The 14,589-nt window shown below is 30.0% G+C and overlaps 2 protein-coding genes across 4 annotated transcripts; one reads left to right on the top strand and one right to left on the bottom strand.

Annotated features, from left to right (window-relative positions):
* Positions 1-1,794: 1,794 nt before the first annotated feature.
* Ripk5 (receptor interacting protein kinase 5) lies at positions 1,795-7,381 on the bottom strand. 3 transcript variants are annotated; one of them, XM_070294408.1, is made up of 5 exons: positions 6,972-7,381; positions 6,250-6,423; positions 3,721-6,156; positions 3,213-3,356; positions 1,795-2,119 (listed from the first exon to the last, which is right to left on the bottom strand). In XM_070294408.1, exons 2-5 carry the CDS (start codon positions 6,371-6,373, stop codon positions 2,088-2,090), a joined length of 2,736 nt encoding a protein of 911 aa, XP_070150509.1. In that variant the 5' UTR covers positions 6,374-6,423; positions 6,972-7,381; the 3' UTR covers positions 1,795-2,087. The 3 variants fall into 3 exon arrangements, with proteins under 3 accessions (XP_070150509.1, XP_070150508.1, XP_070150507.1); XM_070294407.1 differs by having other exon boundaries at positions 3,114-3,356; positions 6,972-7,379; XM_070294406.1 differs by lacking the exon at positions 1,795-2,119 and having other exon boundaries at positions 2,535-3,356; positions 6,972-7,380.
* A 1,034-nt stretch (positions 7,382-8,415) lies between these two features.
* Bin1 (histone deacetylase complex subunit SAP18) lies at positions 8,416-9,452 on the top strand. Its single transcript, XM_070294330.1, has 4 exons — positions 8,416-8,589; positions 8,720-8,826; positions 8,954-9,148; positions 9,248-9,452. The coding sequence occupies exons 1-4, from the start codon at positions 8,518-8,520 to the stop codon at positions 9,339-9,341; spliced, it is 468 nt and encodes a 155-aa protein (XP_070150431.1). The 5' UTR covers positions 8,416-8,517; the 3' UTR covers positions 9,342-9,452.
* The last annotated feature ends 5,137 nt before the right edge of the window (positions 9,453-14,589 follow it).

Here is a 14,589-nt window from a genome sequence, read left to right as displayed (position 1 = left end):
ACTGTGTAATAAAATTACTATTGACCTGACTCGTGTACTTGCGAGAATCTAATGTATATCAGAGAGAAACCCGAAGAGCGCGGCTGCCGTTATTGCTATAATTTTGAATTTTTCGTATAGCAGCGCCATCACATTTGCTTTTGTTGGGAGCTGGAATTATTTTTAAAATGACGATTTTACCGGCAGTATATCGATAAGCTGTGATGTATGATGGCGCTGTTATGCGAGAGAAATATCATATGGTTATATCGGAAATGTCAGAGCATGATTATTCTGTTTTCAACTTATCAAAATAACTTTATGAGAAATAGATGCGTCATATGAAATATTTATTATAAAGCTCTCGTGCTCTGATATAAAAGAAAATGGAAAAAAGTATCAGTAAAATACTTGATATATCTTGGAGATTCGGAGGTGAGATTCTAATTGTTCAATATTAACATTTATCGTATTTTTAAGAGAGTATATATACTCGTATCTGTCACATTAAATCTTAAATATATTGTATGGAATAAATATCTCAATCTCTATTAAATGCTAAGAGATATTCTATTTTTTATTGTGTTATTTACTATATTTAATATAATTATTTATATACAATATATATATATTAACATTGACACACAACACAAATTTTAAAAAGTATCATATTTAAATAATATTGTTAATCAACGTCTAAACTTTTTCTGTGTCGAAATTACATATATAGCTAATTTTAATAATAAATAATAATAATATAGATTGTAATATATGAATCACAAGTTTTGGTATTTTTTAACAGTGATTTTGATAATGATTGTGTAATGCTAGTGATATTAAGCATTAAGGAATAATAATGCCATGCTTGTTTTTATTCTTTGTAGTAACTGCAGCAAGTAATGATTCCGACAATGTTGCAAAGTCATTTCTGCAACTTAAATTACGTCTTGACAATGATGGTAAAATCAAGAATATATTTACTGAAATGACAATAGGACAATTTTATAAATTTCTACATGATTTACAAAAGGCAAAATGTAATCTTGATTTGTTACTGTAAGCAAATATATATGTGTTAAAATAATATTTTATTTAATTATTTTGTTAAAGAATATGCTATTTACAATTTTTTTCAAATTTACCTCTCTCTCTCTGACAAAAAATAATAATACTTTTGTAACATTTCTTAAATAACATTCATAAATAATAACATTCATATTGGTGATTAATAATTAACTTAAAATTTACAATATATGGCTTGATTTAATTACTCAGAAATTAGTAATTATATCATGTAGGAAATTTTATATATTATATTTGGGTTTTCCAACTACCTATTTATCAGAATATTTTTTAGTAAGCTTGATTAATATAATTTTTATTTTTTATTTTCTCTTTTATCAATATTGTCAATTCATTTTATATCTTACTTCAAAATAAAATAATATTAATAAAATTGCACATTCTAAATTATAAAACCTCATAATCTATCTTAAAGAAGAAAAAATATTCTAATAGATTTTATTATATTTCATGTAACATAAATATATTTTCAACAAGCAGTCAAATAAATGAAAGACGAGGAGGAAGATTGCATGATTTCTCGGCCACAATAAATCTTTTATCAACAAACTGGAATTTATTATCAAATCTTAAAAAAATTTTTGTTTCAAATGTAATAAAGTAAAGTAAGAGAAAATTATAGATCATTATAAATATTAACAACATATATAAATAATAATTATTCAAATATCTAACAATATTGATAAACATATCTTTTTTAAGACATAAAATATGACTATTAAAGATGTTCACTGTTATAAATACATTACGATTACTCCTATAAGTCCTATACTTTTTTATTCTATTGAAAAAGTTAATTAACATAAAAACTTATACTTTAAGACTTTAAGAGATTATTAATCCTCCCTTTTTTAGAAAAATATATAGAGATTATTTACACCTACATTGTTATTTTGATTAAACGGTTCTATACATAAGCTTTGTATTACTTGATATCACTATTTAGTAATAAAAAAATATGTAATTTATTATTATATTCCATTGAAACACAGATAATGGTAATATCAATATCTGCCCAACTCTTTTCAAACTGTAGGTTTTGTTGTGAAGAATGTATCTGAAAGCAATATAAAATAAATTTTATAATCAAATATATATATGAGCATCTATATCTATATGTGAAGCTATATATATATATATTTAAAATTTACATTATATATATATATATATATATATATATATATATTTATATTTATAGATGTATAAATAATAACATAAGTGCGACAGGTTTTATAATAGACAAAATGAGTATGTGTCAATAGCAAGTGTAAAAGTGAGAAACTTTATTTATTTTTCAATAATATATACATTTATGGTTAACCGTCTGTATTTCCCGGTTTAATAAAATCATGCAGTCATCACAATCAGGAGAATTTTAAGAAATAATTTAACAATTAAAATACTATACTTTACAACAATAAACGTTTTTATATAAAAAAAACAACATGCATTTTTTGTTAACTATCAATAAAGATATTTACAAGATGTTTATATATACATATATGTAATATAAAACTTGTAAAGACCTTCTATATGTAATGATCATAAAATATGAAAACGTTAAAATATAATCTGTAAAATTTATTGTTGATATACTATCTCTGGAATGACTTCATGAGCGCGGCTTGATCATTATAAATTATGTTATATTTTGCATATATTAACAATGTGACTTTATAAAAGAAGAAAAAGAATAAATATATGCTGTGTTCTGTGCAACTCAAAAAAAGGTGCAACTCATACATGTAAAATTCGCCACTTTAATACTGTACTAAAATACTATTAAAGACATTGTTAAATCAGTGAAAATAAAAATGTGTGACCCGTATATCAAGAGCATTCCAAATAATAAATATATCAATAGCCTATATTTGACAGACAATATGACATAGCGTAAATATATTCAATTCTTGGTCAAAATTCTCGCATTTGAACAATCATATGAGAATAGATACTCATTTGGAAAAATTTAGTTGTGTGAAAAGGTAGTGTGATAGGATTCACAATTCTAAAAGTTTTTCGTCTATGAAGAAACGGACTAAATACAACACCTCTTTGGTTATTAGGCTCTGCTAATGCTAGCGCAGGATTTGTTTGTTCAGATGATGAACTCTCTTGTAATTTCAATGTGCCGAGTTGTAAGGACTTGCCTCTTTCTGCTTTTTGTTGGATACACTCTAACACTGGTTGAATAGCACCGAGCAATGGTCGTTTGGATGACTCTCCAGACCAACATTGTTCCATTAGTGTCCAACATTCTTCGTCAAAATGTGATAACCTCTCAGGCCTAAGACCTAATATGTGTAAACAATGTATTTAACATTCTATATAACATGTATATGCAATAGTAAAATATTAGTTCAGACAAACAAATAAATTAAAATCGGATTATTCTGTAGTATTCAAGTTAGCCAAGATTAATGAGTCAAAATTGAATTTGTTGCTAGTATTTAATTAATTTTGAAATTTGCAATTTCAATGTCGGTTTTTATTTATGTTGAATACAAACAAAATCGACGTTTTTAGTTAAAGAATTTAAATCTTTTGAATATATAATTTATAATGTTGTAACGTAGCAATCTTTTCATTAGAATATTTATAAAACTTTTAATAGAATAAATAGAAATAAATCAACCTGCATATATAATAAAGTATTACCTTTCAATACGTTAGCCCATAATTGCTCCTTGTTATGAAATTGCTCAAATGCATATGGCAATCGAACCTTCCCAGCACATATATACCAAAACAAGATTCCGAAAGCATAGACATCGACGCTACTATCGTAATGACCCGACAGAAGTTCCGGTGCCATGTGAATCGGTGTTCCTACAATACTCCCCGACATCATAGCTTCGGTAATACAAAATCCGAGATCAGTTAATTTAGCTCTGTTTTCCATATCAAGTAAGACATTCTTTAATTTGATGTCTCGATGAACTAGGCCTTGCGAGTGAAGATAGCGTATTCCCTCTAACACGTCTATTGCTATTTGTATACGTTCCAACCATGAAAGACCAGCGTGTATACCACAGTATAAATCGCGGCTCAACCGATCGGTGATTAAGAGAACTGCAGCGCCTAATCCAAATCCTCCTCCGTATGACTGATCTATGACCGATCCGCGAAGCTTCACTATCCTTTTGTGATCCGGTATCGATCTGGTATAATAAACTTCCATCGCGAGATCGTTCCAATGTCTTTCATCCGGTGGAACGACGGATTTTATCGCACACGGTCCTGGTGCTCCGCCCCAACCTTCGCACGCGAACACCACACCATATTGTCCTCTGCCAATCTCCTTGCTATAATGGGGAACCCCAAAACGAATCGCGTCCATCATTGACGTGGATTCTAATGCGAGTTTGGCTAGTTTGGGCGCGTGGTATTTTCGTATAGCTATCCTCTGCTCTTCGGTCCTCTCTAATTTCCCCGAGTAATAATTCTCTAGAGATCTTAGAGCAGTCTGAAAAGCGTCATGCGATGATTTTAATTTATCTCTAAACTGTGTAGAAATTGCCCTTGCTAATCTTGCTGCCGATAAGGAATTTAAAATATCAATAGTAATCTTCCTCCTCCAAGCAGCGTTCAGAGTCGGAGTGGGTGTCCACGGTAGCGGTAAGGACTTAAAGAGCTGTCTCAATCTTTCCAAGAATGAATGCACTAAGGATGGTGACGAATTGTGTAATTCTACATTATATGCTGCAGAAAGTATTTGTTTCAAGGCATCGCTAGCTAACAGACTACTGTCGTGTTCATAAGTCTTTTCGAGACTTATTAAGCAACGTTGAAGAGTTCCTATAAAAGTCTCTTGAAGACAATTAACCGAGTTAACGAGCTTCTTTGCGACTTTTTCGCCCAAACGGCCCAGTACAAATCGCTGAACTTCCGATGTCGCAACGCGAACAGTAACTGTCCATTCTGTTTGTTCATTATTGTCGACAAGAACAGTCTGATATTGAGAAAAATCACTGGTAGATTTTGATATATCGTCTTTCATTTCCTGAATAATACATTGTATTAACTCTGTTAATTCTATTTGCTGCTCATTAACAACCTTCATTAAATTAGCATAAAGTTCATTTTCTTTTTGTTGGGCGTATTGTATTCTTCTAGGAGTGATCTGTATTTTTCGTGCCATGTCAAATGCACTTAAAATAAATTTACGTAAACTTGTCGTGTGTATTTCATTCAAATAAGTGCTGGCATTAATCAGATAACTCTGCAAGCAGCCACATGTAAAATGTAAAACGCAGTCTGTCTTTTTGCATGAATCCACTAAATCGCTCGAGTTATTAACGTATTGCTCGCCGACAAGCCATGTTAATTGGTGAACTTCCACAGACTCTTCCATGCCTAGAAATCCTAAACTGCTTAATTGATCTAGCCATCTTAGACCAAGTGAATTCATTTTGTCAATATTAATACTATCATTATTTTTGGATTCTGTAGAAACATTTGGCACTTCTGTCCGACTTTGCAGACTATGTTGCTCAGACTCAGTTAATTCCGCATCTGTGCCATCCAATGAAATATTCGCTAATGAAGATATGAATAAAATTGGGTTATATGGATAAGTTTCTTTCAAATCTCTCAATTCTTCCAAATTTTCCTCAGTCAATGGTTGCTCTCCAAGAGCATAAAGAAATATAGGTAAAATCTTGAGTAAATCTTTAGCAAGAATTTTTACCACGCCATTATTTGGAACAATAAATATTTGAACACCTTCTTTCAATATTGCTTGATTCAATTTCACTTCTAGTACTGTTGGACAATTGATATCTTCACCTATTGACTTTGCTAGATCTTCGATGGGAAGTGTGGTCCATGATTCTTCATTGGCCCGTAATGTTTCAACTACTTCATATTCTAAACCTAATGTGAGACTAACATGATTCGTATGACCATATGTGATCTTGATCCATCTCCATGAATCGTTAGACAATGGCAAAATATCAGTGGAAAGTAATTTATTGACCAGTGAAGCTTTGGATTTATTATCTTGACCAAAGATGACTATTGCTGGAGAGTTATTAAGAATGTGTGTCACTCTATCCAAGATCAAAGGAGGCAATAATTCTTCAATAATGTTCTCTGTAAGAAATGTTTGTATAAATATAAGATTAATTAACAATTGCGTGTTTGTAATTTTTTATTTAAATTTTAAATATATGCATGAATAATTACCTCCAGGAAAAAAGTTTTCAAGTTTTATGAGTTCCAATGTACGTTGTGTCTCCTCAAATATATGACGTAACTGATTCCTATTCCGCTGATATTTCCTGAATTCTTGTGGTAAATTGCTTACCATTTTTCTCACATTACTTTAGTTATTTATGTATTGCACAAAATGCTCATGCCCTGCCAATATTTTAATATACAATATATTGACAAATAAAAAAAATTTTTTTTATGAATTTCCATATGTAAAATCTCAGATTTGAAAATGCAATTATTGTGATAAAATAAAATAAATACTATTTAAACTGATATATTTTCTGAATTTCAAATTAAACAGATTATATAGCAGTGCAAATAAAGTTATTGGCCTCATTAGCAATAGAATAGCACATATGTACTAAAATATAAACTAACTAACTACAAATATAGACGATGTATATCAAAGCTTGAATCATATCTAAGAATAGTGCTAGAATACATTCGTGTACAAAAACAGATTAAAAATCAATTTCATATCAATGTCTCGCGTTTTACCGGACAAATATAATGACAGATCGGAATCGAGAGATTCCTCTCGATAATAAATAATCATCGTGGAATCCGTTCCATGCTTTGTTATCCCGTGATCGAGATATCGGGAGTGTATAAAATCGCGACATTGTTTATACGCGTGAAAGCAGGTTAATCGGGATCACGCGGGCGATCACTGAACCGGAGTTTTTGCTCACCAGAATATGATTTTTAGCTATCACAGCCATATGAATGCGAGGAGGATCGCCGTTCGTAGGTCATCCGAGTGCAAGTAATCCGGATGATAGCTCACGCGAGATCGTCATGTATCGCGTATCGATGAGACGTACATCGACGATGCATGCTGCTGACTTATACTGACTGAACTCAAATTAAGTTCAGCTACTTTGTGGAGATGTACCGGCGGGGTGACGCGAATCAGTCTTTCGCGAAAAGAAAACACAACGAATAATTATATACGTGCGATAAATTGCACGCATCATGCTTTATTCACACACACGTGTCCGCGATACCCCGATCCGTACCGCGCTTTTTCTTTTCACGGAAATTATGATACGTGTGTATACATATATGACAGAAGTCATTTATTAAATTATAGAATAAGAATTATTTATATGAGAGGAAAGAGGACACGTGGTATCGTGCGCTCAATTGTTGATGATCAGCTGTCATACGTCATACTATTGGAATTCTATAAATTTTAATTACGCTTTTATTTCATTAAGGCTTAAAAAAAGATACATTATATAAATTTATATTTTATATACATATATTTCTATAAGCTTTCTTTGTGTATAAACACAAATTTATGAAAAATGTTAAATTTATATGATAATCCCATAATAAAAATATATACGTATGTTATTTTTATAGATAATAACATTCATCAATGTATCGAGATGCGCAATAAGATTAATAAAAATTAAATAGCATATTAATGAAAATTTATTTAATACATAAATATATATTTCATAATTCTGTAACTTTTATTAAATAACTCATTTACTTTTTGAGATCATTTTATGTAAAGTAATTGATTAATAATATATATACATATATATGATATATGTATATATTATTTTGTGCGTAATGTTATTTTATACAATTTATGTAACTTTTGTGTGTATAATTCCTCATTCAAACTGAATAATATATTTTCTTATCCACGTAACAATTCCATTTTATTTTGTTTGAAAAACAGATTCCAATGTGAAAACAATCTTCATAATTTTTATTTTATTTTTGTTACATGTATGTTATCGAGTGGTTATTTTGACCTTTGTGGAAATCTCCAATCATTCATTATATGCTATTAATATTTTCAATATATATATAATATATGTCATACTACAAGTGTGTCGGACGTACCGATTGGTTGTTGGATAGAGAATTTCTAGGATTCCCGAGGTTTCTTGCAACAGTAGCCAATCAAAAAAGGAATCATAAAGCTTGTCATAAGACATATGGAATACTCTTAGGTCGATATTACATTTGTCGTACGCAAACTTTTTAAGCGCATCGATTAGCTAATTTCTAGAGATTCGAGAAAGTTTCTATTTTGCAGCCAATCAATACGCTTAAAAAGTTTGTCGTACAAATGCAATATCGGCCTTATAATATAACCTCTGCGCAACTCCGCTATTTTTCTCGAGTCTGTTGACAAACGATTGCGCTTCTTTTGACTTTTCTTTTGGAAAGGATTCTTTGATTGTTACAGTTGTTTCTGGTTATATAATTATAAAAATGACATCGGTTTTGGAATCTATGGTGGTCGATGAAAAACAACTTCCTGAAAAACCAGTGGATAGAGAAAAAGTATATATACATGATAAAACAATAACAAGTGTTATCTAAAAATTTCCATTGTCCGTCTCATATGTTATATATATTTTGTTAGTTATAACTATTCATAAACATGATGATATTGTATCTGTTTATATTTCAGACATGTCCGCTTTTATTACGAGTATTCTGTAATAATGGACGTCATCATAATATAATGGAATATAGCAGAGGAAATGTCCCTTCAAACGAGTTACAAATATATACATGGTATATCGATTTACGTGATATTGAAGAAATTGTAAAATTAAATCATGCGATTGCTATTAATTTCATGTTAATTCATATCATTTTGAAAAATATTTGTTCCTAATATTGTAATTATTTCTGTTTGAAGGATGGATGCTACTTTGCGAGAAATTACAGGCTTAGTTAAAGAAGTAAACCCAGATGCTCGCAGTAAGGGAACATACTTTGATTTTTCATTAGTGACTCCTGAACTTCGCAATTCTGGCTACCGTATGCGTGAGATCGGTGTTACATGTTCTGGACAGAAAGGTGCAGATGATAACAAAACACTTGCGCAAGCAAGGTGAATAGTCTTAAATAATAAGAATTATTTTTTTCACATTATAAATATTTCTATATGATTTCTATATTCACATATAAATATTTTTTTTTGCTATTACAGATTCACAATAGGAGATTATTTGGATATATCAATAACACCACCAAATAGAATGATACAACCAGCAATAAGACGTGGTGGTTTGCGTCAGTACTAATTAATATAATAACCCCAAAGCGTTAAAATTACAATAAAAAGATAAATTTATTATAAGTGATAAATTGTATGACTGACACTGTAATTCTATATATATATATATATATATATAGACAAACTTTCCAAATTTTTTTATAAATAACTGAAATAAAGAACTACTTTTCTTTATTTTAATTTTGCTGTATATCTAATTAGCATTAATATATTTTTGCAAAAAATTATTATGTTTGCAAAGCATCGGACATTCATTTCAAGCGTTTGATGGACCAATCGGAGCGAAGTATCTTGCGCTTCAAAGCGAAATTAAAGCGGAACATATCTATAGTCGTGTAAGCATTTTAGTATTATGATTTTGATATAGATGATTTGTTTCTTCATATCGACCGAAATTATCGACATTTCGAGTTATTATTCAAGTTATTTTGAGTTATCTGCTTTAGAATGCAAAAAAGAATTTTATGAATTCACGACAGGTATGTACATATATATGTTATCGTTTTATATTTTATAATATAGTTGCACGTGTCGTTCTGATATTTATATATTGATTATTCGTTTAATATATATTAAAACATTTCGAATTTTATTCCCGCATTAAGTGTTACTTTGCTCTGTTAATTTTATTTAATTATTATACTTATTGTCTTAATTCTTATTCCTGTTAAAAATTAAATATACATTCATTTTATATTAAATGCGAGAAATATATATTAGCTAAAACAAATAGAATTAATTGCTATGCAAAGCGCAATTTATGTGGCGTTATACACAAATACATATTTTGAATAATTTGATCGATCAATTAAGGCAAAAGGAACAAAGATTTCTTTGTCTTGATCAATCGATTTGGAGCATTTATAGTAATATATGCCAAGAGCAACCATAGATTTCATCATGAAGTTGCAGCCTTGGTCGTTGCGATATTCAGGATGAGCTATCTTAGTGACGTGAATTACTCGATCATTCGCGAAACACCGAGACAGTCGTATATTCGAAGTTCTCCGTATATTTTTGTGATTATTACCCAGACAGCACAAGATCAAAAGACGTTTAAAGGACGCTAAGACATCTTTAAGCATATAATCGTCTTTTACGAGCATATATATGTGCTGTCTGGGTTACAAGTACATATTAATTGTAACAAATTTTCGCGAGTTGTATGTTTGTCGAACGTTCACCGTTTGAGGTTTGAATATATATCGCGTGTAAATATTATACGCGTTAATATCGTGATTTCAGTGTCGACAATTCGCTTTTGAGGTTTGATCAAAAAATCGTCCCGATATACGTTTGATGTCATCTTCCCGCCAAAATGCAACGAAAGTTGAGTTGACGCATAATTGCAAATCGCCAGGTACGTACATATATTTATGTATATTGTAATATATATACATTTGTATATTTATATATATATATATATATATATATATATATATATATAAATTTTGTCATTCTGAAATAGTTATGTCGATTATATTTTTTCTAATATTTGAATAGAGCGGCAATTCGGCAGCCATCTTGCGATATTGCGAGAGTCTCTCAAGTGACGTCATCATTCGATCATTCGTAAAACGCGCCGGGACGGTCTCAGTCGTATTCGAAGTGCTCCGTATATTTGTTGTGATTATTAGCATCTAAATGTGCATATTGCAAGAAATTTTCGCGAGCGAATCTTCTCGGACACTCGTTGTAATTGGAAGTGTCGAATATATCGCGTGCAATCGTATATTATACGTTATTATTGTGATTTCAGTGTCGATGATTCGGTTTTGTGCGTCGGCGGGGCTCTCGATGAAAATCGTCTCGGTATGTTCGGCGTCATTTTCCCCCCAAAGTGCAGCGAAAGGTGAGCTGATACACGATTATCACCATGTATTTACATACATCTATGTATATACATTGTATATATACATACTTTGTCATTCTGAAATTACTTATTTCGATTCCACTTTTCTCTAATATTTGAATTGAGCGATTAAGCAAACGGTTAAGTGAACGTCGCGCCACTTTTGATTTTGCGGCGCTTGGTAACGTTAAGTCTTGTATTTGCTTCAATGTATGTCGGTAATATAGTCATTATGGTAAACTAGGTTTCTATTATTTAGACATATAATATGAATTTGCTATATTACCATGGTAAAAAAAAATTATCTCTAAGATTTCAAAATTTCAAAATTTATTTTACAATTTATACTTCTTTATATATCCTAATATATATATATATATATATATATATATATATATATATATATATATTATATACAAATATATTAATTTATTATATATACGTATATATTATTATATATATTATATTATAATATTTTTTGGATGTACTGATGAGATATATTGATTAATTTCATTGCCATGTTGAATGAGCGGATAAAAAAGGGATGTCGGCTAAAAATCGGCTTTTAAATCTTGTTTGTAAATGTTGCCTACCAGTAAAGTCAGAAAAAAAATGAAGAGTATAAGAGTACGATATATGTCAGATTGAATATCTGTAGTTGGACAAGCAACATATTTGCCGCTCATGAGACATTGTTTACATATGTAATACTATTGTAGGTAATATGGTATATGGTATATTACATAGTCAGAAAGAATATGATTTAATGATATGTGGTTTGTTGGAATTAAAGGTATAAATTGAATTGAATTTTTTTTTTTTTTTATTTATTGTAGATAAATTTTTTAAGTAAATTTTATATAAAAATGATGTTATATTATATATAATATAAACGTATATTTTTACATAATTTATAGCTATTAAGGCTATATAAAATTGTATTCTAAAGAATAAGAGAATATAAAAATATAAATTTTGTTAATATACCATATATGTTATTGTATATTTATAGACATTGTGTGAATACAATACAATGAAAGGTAAGATATAATTAATGTACGTGATATACAATATTATTAGCAGATATTTTTTTATGATTAAAAATTTTATATAAAATATATATGTTAAATATTGCAATCAATAATAAAAAAAGGTATATAAAATTCTCTTTTTAATATATTTTTATTAACAAAAACACGTACGTAAAAATGTCAAAAAATCAATTTTATATTCGCTTCACTTTATTTAAAATACCCAATCGGATTAAAATTTGTTTAATAGTAATTCCGAGGAATCAAAATTTTTAATCTAACAAATTTACTCGAATCTTTATCATGTTCTTGTAAGGAAAGGTTCGTACACATTATAGGCGGTTTCTACATTAGTTATTGTTGGCGCTTGCAAAGTGGAAGGAGCGTAAAACGGTGGAAAGATTGTGGGGCAGCTTCTTACCGCAATCACCTGCGGCTATTTTAAAGACACTTCCACTTTAATTATACCAAACCGCTCTTGCGATATTACGATATTATGATATTACGAAGCATAAGCCGGGTCCCGGAGATTTAGGGTCGCGGAAAGTTTAAACTGTGCACACCCCAAAAACCCATCCCTCCAATCCTCCTGTTACGATTTCTCTTCGACCGTTATCTAACTTCGACGATAGCGTTACTGCCGCTTTCGTTTTCCAGTATTCCCGAAAAATACCTATCTCCCCTGAGTAAATATATAAGGTAGCGTAAGAGAGAGACGTTACCGTTGGTCTGGGCGATAACACGAAATATCCAACATAGCAATTCTTCAATTGTACTATCTATGATGATATTACATTGTCTATTATTATTACATATAACGCGAATATACAAATTTAGTTTTCTATTTTATTAATTTATTAAAATTATTTTATATTAAATTTAAAATATTTTATCAAGTTTGCTAGATATAATTGTAAAGAAATATTGCAATAAAAATATATTATGTCACGTTGTAATAATATTATTACAATTTTATTTTCTACGTTTTGATGCCATTTATTGCTATATTGAAAAGCGAGCCAAGTAATATATTCTTTTTTAATATCTCTATATTAAAAAAATTATTTTTTTCGACAAGTAATAACTGCATATTATCATCATTACATTTGCTATCATAAAGTACGAATTATATCGCACAAAAAAAATGTTAATCAGAAAATAAAGTTTAAGATAGAGATATAAAGATAGAGAGAGAGAGAGAGAGAGAACGTGCATGGGGGAGGTTTGTGAAGACGATAGAGTGGATTCGGCGTGCATTAGGGGTCGCACCTACTCTCGAAAATTCGCGGGTATAATCAGTAATCAAATTTATTAGTTTCTATTGTCTTGGGGGCGAAATTCTTTTCCGATTTTATGGCGTGGAAAGACGATATAATAAGGAGAGAACCGCCTCGAGCGAAGCTGCGAGTAACGAGGGAATAAGAATGGCTAGGCGGCCGGGGGTGGTTTCGGGGGTGGCTCGGCTCCTCGGTAGAAGCGGCGGGGGATAGGTAAGATTTACTGGACCCGCTAGTGGCCGACAACTTCGCAAGGGACGCCTTCTCGAAAACATTAAAGCGATATAATGCCAGCACGCGAGAACTTAAATGGACGTTTTAGAGAATGATATAAAATTGCTTGTCGAATTATTATTCGGAAACTTAAGTTATTCATGACTGAACTTATTGGATTTTTCGATTATTTAGAGATTATTAGAGAGAATTATTTCTTATTCTATAAAGAATTTATAGCTTATTTCATAATTTATTTGGGGATTTTTTAGATACGCAAATTACATTCGGAAACATATGTTATATTGGTTATTAGATTGTTAATTATTTCGTGCAAATTAAAGTATCATATTTTTCATTTTATAGAAAAGTTATAGATTTCTAATAATGTACTTAAATTTTTCAGATTTGATAATATTAAATTGTAAAAGAATTATTAAAAAATACTTATATATATATACACATAGATATACATAATTGTTTTTCATAATTGGTTTTTATAATTATCTATAATAAATAGCTATATATATATATATACATATGTTATTTTTATATGCTATTACTACTTTTTTTTATATATAATATATAGATAATAATATAATAAATATTTTATTAAACCTAAATACACGAATCTTTGTTATTAGACACAGAGAACGGAATATATTTTATGAAAAGCGAATATTGAATCCAATCTACTCATAAAATTTGTAAGGATATATGTTCCACCTACACGAAAGTCGTGAAATAACGGAAGAGAATGAAGGAAATAACTCAAATTTTGTAGATTTATTAATTTCCGGAAGCGTCAGAGACCTGAGCGCGTCAGGATCGATTCGCATCGGTATGGTGACAAGAAATCTGTTGACTCAGAAGCACGGGAGG

The sequence above is a fragment of the Polyergus mexicanus genome, unplaced genomic scaffold (assembly GCF_030449975.1).
Source record: "Polyergus mexicanus isolate NDT 795.1 unplaced genomic scaffold, iyPolMexi1.0 SCAF_4, whole genome shotgun sequence".
NCBI lineage: Eukaryota > Metazoa > Arthropoda > Insecta > Hymenoptera > Formicidae > Polyergus > Polyergus mexicanus.
Note: the sequence above shows the minus strand (reverse complement) of the source record. Positions and strands in the feature narration are given on the sequence as shown.